General features: G+C 47.8%; 1 protein-coding gene across 1 annotated transcript; it reads left to right on the forward strand.

Annotated features, from left to right (window-relative positions):
* Nucleotides 1–3,309: 3,309 nt before the first annotated feature.
* On the forward strand, nucleotides 3,310–11,161 carry PSMC4 (proteasome 26S subunit, ATPase 4). Its single transcript, XM_080908787.1, has 9 exons — nucleotides 3,310–3,386; nucleotides 4,176–4,274; nucleotides 4,395–4,581; nucleotides 5,949–6,299; nucleotides 9,929–10,096; nucleotides 10,178–10,254; nucleotides 10,393–10,561; nucleotides 10,742–10,797; nucleotides 10,959–11,161. Exons 1-9 carry the CDS (start codon nucleotides 3,351–3,353, stop codon nucleotides 11,070–11,072), a joined length of 1,257 nt encoding a protein of 418 aa, XP_080764913.1. The 5' UTR covers nucleotides 3,310–3,350; the 3' UTR covers nucleotides 11,073–11,161.
* The last annotated feature ends 3,029 nt before the right edge of the window (nucleotides 11,162–14,190 follow it).

Consider the following 14,190-nt stretch of genomic DNA (forward strand, 5'->3'; position numbering starts at 1 on the left):
AGAAATCTACTTGGTATTCTCCAATGAAATGAAAGGAACTATTTTTTTTTTTTTTACACATAACAGAGTCTCACTAATGTAATGATAACTTTCTGAAAAGGCAAACACACAGTGCATTTGTACAGGTCTGGAGAAAATTCAAAACAGACCAATGTCATCTTTGTCAGTGTGAGTGAATCCTTTTATTGGGTTAGAAAAGAGAAACTCTGAGGTGGTTTGGGAGCTGCTAATGCTTGGGTTCTTGGTCTGGGTAGTAACTCTCTTGTACAATGCATTGGTGAACGGTCGTGATTTTTGAGCTCAAAGAGGATTAGCTCTACAAGTGAAGCTGACCTTCCATTTCAGACCCAAGTATGTTTGTCTCAAGTTGTGCCCCCCATTCCTGTCCTAAGAGAGGCTGATCCCCCTAACTCCAACTAAAAGGAAGGAAATCGGCGAGAACTTAAGTATACTTAAAAAGCACTGTGTCCAGAAGAGGGGGCTGGAGAGATGGCTCAGTGGTTAAGAGCCCTTTCTGCTCTTCCAGAGGTCCTGAGTTCAAATCCTTTCACCACTCCTCATAAACATTTCACAGCTGCCTGTCACTCCGGTTCCAGGGTTTCTATTACATTTGTCTGATCTCCAAGGGCTTCGACATGAAAGCACATGGTGCCCACACATACACGTGGATAAAAATGGCTCAGTAGGTGAAGTGCCTGAGTTTCATTCCCAGGGTTTAGATAATCTGCAAGTTGAAGTATGTGCACCATACCCCCACAATAAAAAATGTAATAACAGCAGCAGCAAACAATTGTGTTCTTGTCAACAGCTGGAAGGTACACAAATTCCAACAGAGGCGGTTGTCTATTCCACGGGATAAAAATACCTGCAGTGGGGAAGGGAAGCAAAACTCTCGGCCATTTTTTTATTAACATGCATATTTTGATTAATTAATATGCCTGCATTGATTAATATGCTTAATACAATGTAATGTGACTGTAAGTCATGAGCGGCTTCTAAATCATTCCCTCCAGTGTGTTTGTACTCTGACAGAGCTTTATTTTTTTTCTTCCAGCAGAGCAACTTGTGGTGGTTATTTACACTCCACAGAGTGTGCCTGAGGTGTGAATTCTTATTAAAGTGTCCGCTGTAGAAAAAAAAAAAAAATCTCGGACATGGTGGAAACCCTCTGCTTGGCTGGAACTCGGTGAAGCTGCAGTGGTTTCTGCTGAGTGGCGGACAGAGCCAGCTTCGATGTTATTTATTTATCTGCTTGTCTACACTTGTTCTTTTCCTTGGAAGCCTCACCCTAGAGGGGACCCGCTCTGCCAACATCTCTCCAGCGAGGAATCTAGCTGGCTGCCTCCCCGGGGCTTCCCAAGTAAGTTTTGATGGATGACTGAAAGCACCCAATCTGATGGTGGTATCTGTGCGTTTGTATTTGTTTTTCTTGGAAGCATCAAGAGGACATTGCTTCACTGGGGACTCTCCAATGGAGATGAAAGCAGCCTTGAGGAGGACTCATCTCTCTCTCTCTCTCTCTCTCTCTCTCTCACACACACACACACACACACACACACACACACACACACATACACATTCAAAACCAAAAGACAGGATAAGGCCCAGGGCCCATCGGTCTTAAGCAGCTTTTTGCCTTCAATTGTGAATTTCCGTTTCTTGGTAAGGATTTGCCTTATCAGTAAATTCCCATTTCTCTGAAACATATGCCACTTCCCTCTCATGCACTGCAGATCTCTCTATACCTGCTATGCCACAAAGAGGGGAGAAGGCTGGGTGCCCACACTTACCTCAGCCAGGCAACAATTCCATTATTTCCATGTGGACCGAGACATAGGCCTGATACAGAAGGGGCACATAAACACCATCAGAGATGTTTCAGTGGTTAGAGCACTGACTGCTCTTCCAGAGGTCCTGAGTTCAATTCCCAGCAACCACATGGTGGCTCACAACCATCTGTAATGGGATCTGATGCCCTCTTCTGGTGTGTCTGACGACAGAGATATATAAGATAAATAATTCTTAAAAAAAAAACAAAAAACAAAAAAATCATTAGACCAATAGAGAACAGGTGGAGCAGAAATCACCAGACACCACAACCTCCCTTATTAGTCTGAGAGAGCGCCCTCTCTCAGATATTTGTTTTCTTGCCAGTAAACCTCATCTTTAGTTTGTGATGACTGTTTTTCTGTCTTTTAATTCTTCAAGTGAACCCACCTGCTAGCCAGTGTGGCAGCCATTGTAGATCATTCTCCATACAGGACAGATAGGAAGTTCAGTTTGTGCAGAATTATGTACCTAGAAAATAATGATTTGGGCCTGCTACCTATTTACACCCCAATAAAAAGTTTACTTAACAGAAACTATAATTGGTATGAAGCATGGCAGTGTATGTCCCTGTACAAGGAACAACGATCGAGGTTCTAACGCTGCTTTACCAGCTGCTCAAGTGACTTCCTTCAGCGCAACTCGTTTCTTAGTATTTAACCAGTCAGGGCAGGACAGGACTTGAATCATCTTCATATTCTCGGTTCATGACTGGCCTTGAAAAGACAAGATCACTGATAATGGGATACTAACCCCAGAAAGCTCTGAACACCCCAGAAACAACCCACAGACTGTGTGAAGATCAAGAAAAGAAGAGAAAAAAAAAGAATATATTTTAATTAAAATAGAACTGTATCACATCCCCCTTTCCTTCCTACAGCCCCTCCCAGTTTCTCTCCTATATCCTCAAATTAATAACCTCTTTTCCTATATTATTGTTACATATATACATATGTGTATGTATATGTACCCACAAATACTTAATTACAACCTTATAAAATGTATTTGTATACTTTTATGCAAAAATGCTTAAAATCTGTACATTTATCTTTGTTCTTTAAAATAAAGTTTTTTAAAAAGTTAAAAAAAAGATTGCAGTGATATAGTATTAAAATAAATTTATATAAAAAAAGAAAAGACAAGAAAATGAAAAGTGGATAATAGTTGGGGGGGGGATTCTCTGGAGTTCTTCAAGAGCAACGCAGCCGCGCCACCTACTGGAGAAACCTCCGCAACGCACGAGGGGCCGCGAAGCAAGATGGCGCCAGAACGCGAGTTACCGCGCACGCGGAGCCTCCTCGCCCGGTCCGCGGGCCCGCGGGGAGCGCAAAGCGCAGGGACGCATCTTGGGGGCGGAGCCCAGGGGGTCAAGAGTTTCCCGCCCTTCCTGCTATCCCGCCCGTCCGGTCAACCCTCGGCGATGCCCTACACTACATTTCCCAAGATGCTCTATGTGAAGGACTTCCGTTGGCGTCAGCGGAAGCCGTGACTGGCCGGGCTGCACTGAGGCCGGCTTGGTCACTATGGAGGAGATAGGCATTTTGGTGGAGAAAATTCAGGTGCGGTGGGGATCTGGGTTTCTTAGCGGGAGCTAGACACGAGTGGGGTGCTGAGTGGTTCTCAGGATCCCGGCTCGGGACTGGGTGGTTTCAGAGGCGTCGGCGTAGAGCTTTTGAGTGGTCCCGAGGCCTGGCTGGGTAGTCGTGTTGTCTGGAGGGCGGCAGAGCTCAAAAAAGCAGAGCGGGAGGAAAGTGCCGGTAAACTTGAAGACTCTTAAGAGCGATTCCGAGGCCTGGATAGCTGTGCTTTTTCGGTTTGGGGATTGGACCAGGTGGAGGATGTATGGGCCCCTGTGGCCTAGCTGTGACCATTGCCAAAGGGCTAGTGGACTGACGATGGTTGTGGCTTGAACGGGGAGGCGTTAAGTATTAGTTGTGGTTTGGCTGAGTGACCTTTGGCCTTAACGTGAGTTGGGAGTATGACGTGGAGGCTTTTGGTGGGGGGGAACTGGGTAATGAGACTGTGAATGTGCTCTGGCTTGAAAATCCATTTGACTTTTAGAACCTCTTGAGGGGACTGGGATGCTAGGATCCTGTATGGAGTTGCTGCAACGCTTTCATCCTAGTTAGGGGCATTATAATAGCAGGTGGGAGATGTTGACGTGAAAAATGGTAAGGGGCCTGCGACTAGAAACCTACACGGGGGACAGAGCAGTTCCTGCATCCATTGAGAGATAATCGATTATGTCAGATACTAGAGACAGAGTGACTTCATGGTGAACTAGGAAGAAGGCCCTCGCTGAGATGATTCTCTTCTTCCAACACCCAAGTTTTCTTTATCGTCTATAGGATGAGATCCCAGCACTGTCCGTGTCTCGGCCGCAGACTGGCCTGTCCTTTCTGGGACCCGAACCCGAGGACCTGGAGGACTTGTACAGCCGCTACAAGGTGTGTTCAGCCGTAACCTGGATCCTGCATACCTGCCGTCTCCCATCACATACAGTCCCTGCCTCCCACGCTGGCCCAGCGAGGCCTACCGCCAACCCTTTGCTCTCTCTTTGCTTACAGAAGCTGCAGCAAGAGCTGGAGTTCCTGGAGGTGCAGGAGGAATATATCAAAGATGAGCAGAAGAACCTGAAGAAGGAATTCCTCCACGCCCAGGAGGAAGTAAAGCGGATCCAGAGCATCCCGCTGGTCATCGGTCAGTTTTTGGAAGCTGTGGATCAGAACACGGCCATTGTGGGCTCTACCACAGGTGAGTGGCGGGATAGGTTGGGATCAAGACAGGGTGGTTCAGCGGCCGGAGCGTTGACCAATCCAAAAGTGGATGTGTGTTTTGTTTTCTGAATGACTCTTTTTGCCTCTCAATCCACGTGTGTGCATGTAAAGTTTGACCTTCCAGGTGTGATGGGGTACACCTCTAACCTCGGCACTGAGGAGACAGGGACAAGAGGGTCTTTGTGAGTTTGAGGTCAGTCTGGTCTACATAGTGTGTTTCCAGGAGTACATAGAAAGACCCTGTCTCCAAAGAAAAGAAAAGAAAAGAAACAATCTGTCTAGCGGGTATGTGGTTCTCGTCTATTCAATTTTAACAAACTTATGATCACTCCCCTCCCCTGACTTAACTTCACAACCACTGCTGGATTTGGTGCTGCTGTTTGAAAGCTCTGGGTACATGTTAAGACTTTGGGCTCCATTAAGGACTCAGCATATAGCAGATGCTAATACACCAGCTGTTGGTCCTGGTGTCTTAACCTGTCTTTTCCTGCTGCTGGCCACCGTCGCTCTGGACTGAGCCATATGTTCATAAAGGTTCTAGGTAAAGTCGTGTGATGATGTGGGATCGGACAGATGGGCTTCGAGGAAGTAAAGGGAGAGTGCCCTCTAGGATGAAGCCTGTGTCTTTGAAAGTGAGCCATAAGACACTGAGGCTCCCTGAGCTAGCCTGAGCTAGCAGTGTGACTGGAGGAGTGGGTTTGGAGGCAGGCAGTGGGGAAGTTGAGGTTGTTGTGGAAGATGTCGGGGCAGGGGGGCTGCACATTCAAGACTTGCTGTAGAGAGTAGATTGGGGAAGAGAGATGGAGTCTGGTAACCAGGAATTTATGGGGATGGAGACGCGGGCAGGAGATAGGGCCAGGTAAGGGTGGGGTTTGGCAGTGGGCCAAATGAAAGCAGAGGATGGGTTGGTTGTGGATTTGGGAGGTTGGGTGGCAAGAGTGACTGAGGAGTTCTGAAAGAATGGAGAAAGGGGGTGAGGCTTAGTCCTCTCGTTCGCAATGCAAGGACAATGCGCATCCTTGACAGATCTAGGAGGAACGGTGCAGTTTAGCACACAGCACCAGGACTGTGTCAGGACACGTTGAAAGATACCCAAGGCCATCCGGGACACCACATTTGAGACGCACAGAGCTCTGGAGCTCAAAAGAGAGTAGGGAAGAGACCAGCCGGAAGTCATTAGTGCGAGAATGGGGGTGGGTTAGGGGAGGCTAAGAGGGGATGACCTAGGGCTGAATGTGGGAACCGTGAAAGTGCCTGCTGTGGTGTATAGGGGACTGGGGAAGGGTCAACGTCAGGTCTCTGGCATTTCATTTAGCCATATTCTCTCCCGTCTGCTTTCCACAGGCTCTAACTATTATGTGCGCATCCTGAGCACCATCGATCGGGAGCTGCTCAAACCCAACGCCTCGGTGGCCCTGCACAAGCACAGCAATGCACTGGTGGATGTGCTGCCTCCCGAGGCCGACAGCAGCATCATGATGCTCACCTCAGACCAGAAGCCAGACGTGATGTACGCCGATATCGGAGGCATGGACATCCAGAAGCAGGAGGTGCGGGAGGCCGTGGAGCTCCCACTGACGCACTTTGAGCTCTATAAGCAGATTGGCATCGATCCTCCCCGAGGTGTCCTCATGTATGGCCCACCTGGCTGTGGAAAGACAATGTTAGCCAAGGCTGTGGCACATCACACGACAGGTGAGCCTCTCAGGGCCTCGGCGGGCCTTTATGGGATGTATACAGTCCCCAGCAGGTGATTTCACCTCATTGGGCCTCAGTTTTCTCAAAATTAGAAGTGCATGAGCCAGGTGTGGTGTCACATATCTGTAATCCCAGCACCCAGGAGGAAGAGACAGGTGAGTTTCTGTGAGTTCAAGGCTAGCCTCGTCTGTATGGACAGTTCCTGGCTGACCAATGCTAAAGAATGAGGCCCTGTCTCAGTAAGGTAAAATGAAATTTAAAAAGCCCATCTGGACATTCTAGCAAATATCCTTAATCATAACTCAGGAGACTGGGGCATTGAGATAAATGGTTAAGGTTATTGTAGGTCACCTAGTAAGATCCTTCTCCAGACAACCAAAAGCCAAGCCATCCATCTAACAAACATGCCATCCTAATTCCTAGGGTGATCATGAGGAGTTACTGAAATGATGCAGTGTATTTCTTATGGTGGGTTCAGACTCCGTGTTTATCAACTGGATTGCTGGGCAGAAGCCAAAGGTTAGAGATGAGATCAGGGAGAGGGTGGTCCACAGGCTACTTCCAGGGAATCGGATGGACGGTGAGAGTGTCCTGGGTGTGCTGTCAGTCATGCCGGGGCCTCTGAGGAAGAGGTATCTAGAGGAAGCAGAGGGTGCGGAGGAATTGTCAGGCACAGAGATCGGGAGAGGGAATTTAAGTCAGGAAATAAGCATGTGCAGAGGCCCAGGGAACTCACACAGACTCATGGGTAGACTACAGACGCCACTAGAGCAAACTTACACTTTTGGGGTTTTTCTGGTGAGTGGCTGTTTGAGTTTGAGCTATGTTTGGCAGCATGTAGGGGGTGAGGCTGAAGAGATTGTGAGGTGCCTGATTGTAAATAGACTAAAATCGTTTATTTAATATTAACCTCATGCTGTGTGCTTAGGGATGGATGGCTGAAGGGTGGCATCATTGAGATTTACTAATGAATTAGGAGTAGTTGGCAGGAGGGAGTAATTTCAGAGCAGTTCTCAGTTCCTGCTTTGGCTACCCTGGGGTTCTTGTTGACTTTCATGGAATAGAGGGATGAACTGAGAAAGAGGAACAGTGGCTTCAGTATGAGACACATGACACTCCACGACCAGGAACATTTAGCCAGGATCCTAAAGCTCAGGTGCACTGTCTTCCTTGATTTGAGCTGTGAGTGGAGAGAGGACAGTCATCGGTGTGTGTCCTCTATGGGTGTGTTCATCTTTGTGGGTGTGAGCCAGGGCTTTAAATTGTGAAGTAGAAATGGTGACAGCATGGTAAATAAAAGTCAGAGCGCTAGCTAGGCATCTGCGGTGCTCTGCTCTTCAGGAAGTTACGTTTACCTTTCAGAAATTGGCATTGGACCACATTGGCTTTTTCTGAGTGTCCACCCTGTGCCGTGTGCTCTAGTTCCTGAGATACTGCAATAAGCAAGTGTCCGTTCCTGGAGCCCGTGTCCTCGAGGACAGGAGGGTGGGAAGATAGCTGGGACGGGTAGATGTAGGTGGTGTTCAGTTGGGGAAGATTTTACTGTTATAACTGCTTTGGGGAGGGAGCTGGTTGGCAGGAAAGGTTGGTGATCCAAGCAGGAAGAGAGGTGAGGTGGTAGGTGGGAAGAGAGCCCTGGAGAGGTGGGGGAGGATGGAGAGACAGGAGGGTGCAGAGAAGGGTAAGGGAAGGTAGTCCCCCCGGCAAGGAACACGGAAGCCACGCAGTCACTTGAGGGCTCAGAGGTCTCTGTGGTGGTGATTTAGGATTAGGTGACGTCCAAGAGGCAGAGGAAAGGGGGGCAACAGTCTGTGGACGATTTAAATGTCTCCTGTGGAAATGCAAGTTTGTTCTGAGGGAGACTGCAGGCTGGTTCCCGGGCTGTGTTAAAGACCCAAGGCAGGCTGATGAAATTTGGCTTCTGTTCTGTCCTCTGGTCTTTCTCCATAATGGCTATGCTTTGGGAAGGCATTCGTGTGGTGACAGTACTGAATCCTATATGCCATTTAATAGGAGTAGCTTCGGTACTGAACCTGGTATTGCTGACTGCTGCAGCCCTGTAGGAAAAGAAGTGCCTCACGTAAGAAGGCAGGCTTACAGCTTGTTCAGGGTCACCAGCTGACCAGCTATAGTGCTAGGATTTAATGCCAAGACCTCTGACCCCCACACTGCTGGCCCTTCATGCTCCACTGATTCCTTTGCCCAGTGAAACACAGGATCTGTAAGCCATGTACATGGTAGAGAGGGAACATTTCTCATGCTTTGGTAAGAGGATGGCTGATTATTGAAGAAATTAATAATAAAATCATAAAGCTTTGTATTATATCTGGGATTCAGGAAATCTGCCACCTTAAAACATTTTTTTTTAATTCAAGTATTTCCTGAGGATAATTTTAGAGAAGGTGATTCTAGAACGTAGACTCCTCTGTGTTACTTCATGTCCCCTAGAGTCACAGAGCAGTTAGAAAAGGCAGAAAGTTGTCATTGCTAAGTTACTCTGAACTGGAGAGCAGACATTTTTGAAATTCAGCAGCGGTCCATTAGCATCCTTGATCTGCCCAAGTTTCAATCCAGACAGGTGAGCATGGCCAAGAACAGACAGAGGGTGAGGGGCTCCTCTGTTCCGAATGAGTCTGGAAGAGGCTTTTTTCCTGGAGGAGGGTGCAGGGCTAGTGCAATGGGAATGTCCCTGAGTTGTCTCCTTGGAGAAGGAAAACCCTGGCTGAGACAAGACTTCAACTACTTGTCTCGATGGCGACTGGACAGGGGAGTGTTCTGGTGTGTGTGGGAGGAATGGCAGAGGCTGACCAGTCTAAAAGAGAGACAGGAGGCTGGGGAGGATGAAGGAGGACAGGAATGAGGCGAGTCATGGCAGGCCACTCCTGAGATGGGTTTCCTGTGGGCAGGAAGAAAAGTGGTGAGGTGTGTCTAGGATAGTCAGCAGTGTAGGATGTGTGGGAGCCCCAAGGTGATGCAGGAAAGTGGGTGGGTTCCTCCTCATACCTTCAGCCAGATGTGAAGTGTGGACCCAAAGGAGTGTCAGGCCACAGCCTGCAGCCCCGCTCAGCTCCTACCTGGCCTCTGTGTGCGAATTATGTCTCCTTGCTCTGGTGGCAGGAAGGAGAGTCCCAGGAGCATGTGCCACACGGCATGCAGCTGTCCACCTATTAGGAAACAAGTGCAGACAGAGGGCCGGAGCAAACCTGCTTCTGCTCTGTGGCCCCTGTCAGTTATGTGAGAAGATGGCCTCGGAGCCTTTGATTCTTCCAGGGCTGATTCTCAGCCTGGCTTCATACTTAATCCCAGACAAGGCTGAGCTGTGTATCAAGATCCTTTCTCAAACAAACAAGTATGGTTCAGAGAACAAACATGGACTTGGTGCTGTTGGCCAGACAGTCTTAGTCTATGGACATTTCTGTTAACGGATGCTGCATGCATTCTAGAAATTTGGGTTTTTAGTTTTTGTTTTGTGCTTAATGTTCTGATTCTTTTAAAAAGTCCCATTTGCCCCATGACATGTACATGTAGGGTTTGTGATTGAATTTCCAGAGTCAGGTAAAGTACAAGGGACCCCAGAGGAGGACAGCCCCCTCTGGGGGTCTAAAACCTTCTCATTCTGCCCTCAGCTGCATTTATCCGTGTGGTGGGCTCAGAGTTTGTTCAGAAGTACCTGGGTGAGGGCCCCCGAATGGTGCGGGATGTGTTCCGCCTGGCCAAAGAGAACGCACCTGCCATCATCTTCATAGACGAAATCGATGCCATTGCCACCAAGAGGTTCGATGCCCAGACAGGAGGTGAGTAGTGCCCAATGGCCTGGATCCTGGGCAGGTTCGTCAAAGGATGTGTTCTGAACTGACCCTGTCTCTCACTCTTAGCCGACAGGGAGGTTCAGAGGATCCTGCTGGAGCTACTGAATCAAATGGATGGATTTGACCAAAACGTCAATGTCAAGGTTTAGGGTTCAGGATTGGCAGGGGGCGGTATGGCATAAGGACAGGAAAGACGGGATGGCTTCCGAGGGCCAGGTGTCATGACAGGAAAAGAGGATGTGGGGATGGCAGAAGCCTAAGCTGGTTCCTCCCCACACCAGGTAATCATGGCCACAAACAGAGCAGACACCTTGGATCCAGCTCTACTTCGGCCAGGACGTCTGGACCGCAAGATTGAATTCCCACTTCCTGACCGTCGCCAGAAGAGGTTGATATTCTCCACCATCACCAGCAAGATGAACCTTTCTGAGGAGGTTGACCTAGAAGACTGTATCCTTCTTTGGAAGTGGGAGAGGGAACCCAGCAGGAGACGAAGGTTGGGTCTTCATCGTCACCACTTTTGGGGCGTACAGGGAATGGTTCCGGGAAGAGGGGTGATGACCAAGATAGCATCCATTTCAAATTGACCTCCTCGTGTGAGGAAAGGTTTCTTTAACTCAGCTGCTACAGATGTGGCCCGCCCAGATAAGATTTCAGGAGCTGATATCAACTCCATCTGTCAGGAGGTGAGCGATCGTCTCTTTAACCTGGGTAGGGGGTTTGAAGGTATCTTCCCCTTTTCAGTCTTCTGTGGGTTCTTGGGCCCCATATTTTTCTTCCTTTGCTGTCTCAGGGTTTGGGGGTAAGGGGGACAGTACTTGACGTACAGTTTTTATTCCTATCCTAGAGTGGAATGTTGGCTGTCCGTGAGAACCGCTACATTGTCCTGGCCAAGGACTTCGAGAAAGCATACAAGACCGTGATCAAGAAAGATGAGCAGGAACATGAATTTTACAAGTGACCCCTCCCCACACTTCCCAAGGCACCTAAAGGCTAGTTTTCTCTTACCCAGGATTGGTTTAGTCAATAAATGGACGTGATTGGATCTATTTAATTTCTTCTTAGGTGTTTTAACTCCTTTAGGGAATATGGGCCCTGAATAGGATCCTCTGGGCCCTTCTTGTCTCCTGACAAATAAGGAGGCAAGGTTCCTGGCCTGCATTTCACCCTGGGAGAAGAGCGAAGGGTGTGAACCTCACCCAAAACCTTGGCCACAGACTGAAGCCCCTCTGTCATTTCTACAAGAAGATCATTTGGGTTTTCAGTAATTTCTGCCTGCCTTATGTGCACAAGGATCAGGAACAGAGAGAGCCCCTCAGTTTCTTGTATGCAACAGTGTCAGAGAGTGCAGGTGCATTTGGTTGCCAAGGAAACGGTTAAAATAAACCCCAGTGCTGATGCCTGTCTGCCCATTAAGGGGCAAGTTCCCAGGATGTACTCTTCCATGCCTGGGCACACTGAGTCTGTTGGACATGTTACCCTGTGTATGAAGACTAAACTTCTGGCTAAATGCTCTTCCTGAGACAAGTGAGACTATTTTTGAGTCACTTGTAACCTAGCAAAATGTCCTCCACCTTGCTTGAGACTTTATGCTTCGTTTGTCTTGTTTCCAGGGTTCTGTTTCGGTTTAGCTTCGCCCACCCTCTCTGAAGAGGCTGTCCTGCAGTTCTGTTAACCACAGATTTATGTGGCTTTCGAGGCTCCAGTCTGTCTCCCGTCCACCTGTTACCTTGTCTTGGCTGCTTGCCTTTGCAGGGTTCTGAAGACTAAGGCCAAATCGCAGTTCCCTGTAATACTGTTTAGCTCTTTCTCCCTTTTTCTAGCTACCCAGTCTGTTCCCACTCACTGAGTCAGGAGGGAGAGTCTCTTTGCCATCCTCTGTAGGGCTTGTCCTTGTTCTGCTTGGAGAAAGCTGCCGTGGTTTAGACCAGTGGTTCTCAACTTTCCTGATGCTGCGATCTTTTAATACAGTTTCTCGTGTTGTGGTGCCCCAACTGTAAAGTTAGTTTTATTGCTATTAAATAATGCTAATTTTGCTAACCATGAATCAGAATTAATATCTATTTTCCATGGCTCTGAGGCGACCCTCGTGAAAGGATTATTCAACCCCCAAAGGAATTGCGACAGGTAGAGAACCACTGCTTTTGACTGTTTCTTTCTCATCCTCTCCAGACTAGGATGTAGAGCTGTGTAGATAGATTCTAATGGCATCCATCATCCCCAACACATGGTGGATATTTTGTTGTTTCAGGACTTAGTATGTATTTCAAAGAACAGTGGGATCCTCCAATAAAGAACATAGAGAAGGGGCTGGACAGATGGCCTGGTGGTTAAGAGCACTTGCTGTTCTTCCAGAAGACCTAGGTTTGATTCCCAGCACCCATAGGATAACTCACAACTGTAACTCGAGTTCCAGGGCATCTGATGCCCCTAGCCTCTGGTCACCAGACATGCATGTACTCTACAGATATACACACGTAGGCAAAACACCTTAAAAATAAAATTTTATAAAACAAATATTAGGAAAAATAGATGGAGAATATCGGGTCCTTGAGGGGAAGGTGATGTTTCCATAGTTGGTAGGGTGAACAGAAAAGACCCCCCGCACCCCCACCCCAGACTACGTGAAAGTGAGTCAGTTGGGTGAGCTACAGTGGAGAACATAGTCGTGGAGATCGGTGGCTGCTTGAGAGCTTAGCAGACAAGCAGAAAGGCAGTGAGGGACATGTTCTCAGAGGAAACAGGCACCAGGCTCCCAAGGCAAGGTCATGGGGTACTGCCACAACCGGCACAGAACATCTTGCCCATTTCCCACCGCTGTGTAGCTCCAAGTGCCATTAAGTAAAATGGCCCAACCCAAGTCCCAGCCATACTGAGAAAAGGCATGAAGTTGTTCGTATGGCAACATAACCAACATGGAGCTCTTGGTAGGGGGGAGAGAATACCCAGGGCTTTTGTAGCAACCCTCTCCCTGTGGGCCTGGCTGCCCTCAGCAGGGTTGCAAATACCACTGTGGTTGATTCTGCTGTTGAGAGCTGCTCAGTATGGTTCCCTGGTGCACTAGAGTGACTGAGTCAGACTCTGTCTCTTGTCAGAGATGACCAACCAAGTCATCTATTTCCTAAAGTCTTTATTGTCCTAATGGCTGCACACTCCTCTTGGGGTCGGTGGACTAGAGATGCGTTATCCACATTGTTTTGTGAACTAGTGGTCCAAAGGGCTTTTTCTTGATGGAGTTTGGGAATGGACCTGAAAAACAATTCAGATAGAATGATAGTGTTTGAACTCAGTCTTCCCTGGCCACTTACCTTGAGTCAGAGACATCTCTGAGATGGTGAACCTGTTTTTAGTTTTTTTCTTATTTCAATTCATTTGATGCTTCACAGAAAATCGTGCCATTTCATATAAGTAAAAGGACCCAAACTACTAATCCTCAGTGATCTTGGGATACAATTCTATATGTTCAGGGCACCCTACACAGGTTCACCAAAGAAGACCACCGGGACTCAGGTTTAAACAAACAGAAAGCAGACTGTCAACTCCATTTTATTCTGGGGATCCCAATGTGGTCCCGAGCCTTTCTCAAGGTGAACTTTTAAGCACAAAAGCCTTATTTTAGGTCGACATACTTCATTTAATAAGAGCAGTTAGCCAGAAGCAGAACTGTAGAAGCCAAAGAGCAAGGTTCATATAATTAGAAGACTTTCCCAGAACTATGGACTTTGGTGGGTTAAGTCTGTTTCCATTTTTGAAAGGTATGCTGTCTGTATGGCCTGAATAGGATCATGGAGTCGGTTGAGCCTGTGGCAGTTTTCATGTATTCTTTAGTAACATATCTTCTATTTCCCATCAGCACATGTCAGGTGAAGTGGCAATGTGTATGTTGCTAAGTAACCGAAGATGATACTGTTAATCACAGAGTCCCAAGCACCAGCATGATGATGCTACTATTAAGTTTACACAGGCCAAATGATACAACTATCCCAAGACTACTCAAACATGGTCTTCCACGAGGGAAGAGAAAGATGAAATGAATTTTCATCTGGAACTTGATGCTCCCTGTCTGGAGGACTCCCATC

The sequence above is a fragment of the Micromys minutus genome (assembly GCF_963924665.1).
Source record: "Micromys minutus genome assembly, chromosome: 32".
Lineage (NCBI taxonomy): Eukaryota > Metazoa > Chordata > Mammalia > Rodentia > Muridae > Micromys > Micromys minutus.

Bases quoted from the DNA above. Each gene is read 5' to 3' on its own strand.
- PSMC4 (XM_080908787.1), top strand. From the start codon at position 3,351: ATGGAGGAGATAGGCATTTTGGTGGAGAAAATTCAG. The intron at 3,387-4,175 runs GTGCGGTGGGGA...TATCGTCTATAG, and splicing joins TTTTGGTGGAGAAAATTCAG to GATGAGATCCCAGCACTGTC. The intron at 10,798-10,958 runs GTGAGCGATCGT...TTCCTATCCTAG, and splicing joins TCAACTCCATCTGTCAGGAG to AGTGGAATGTTGGCTGTCCG.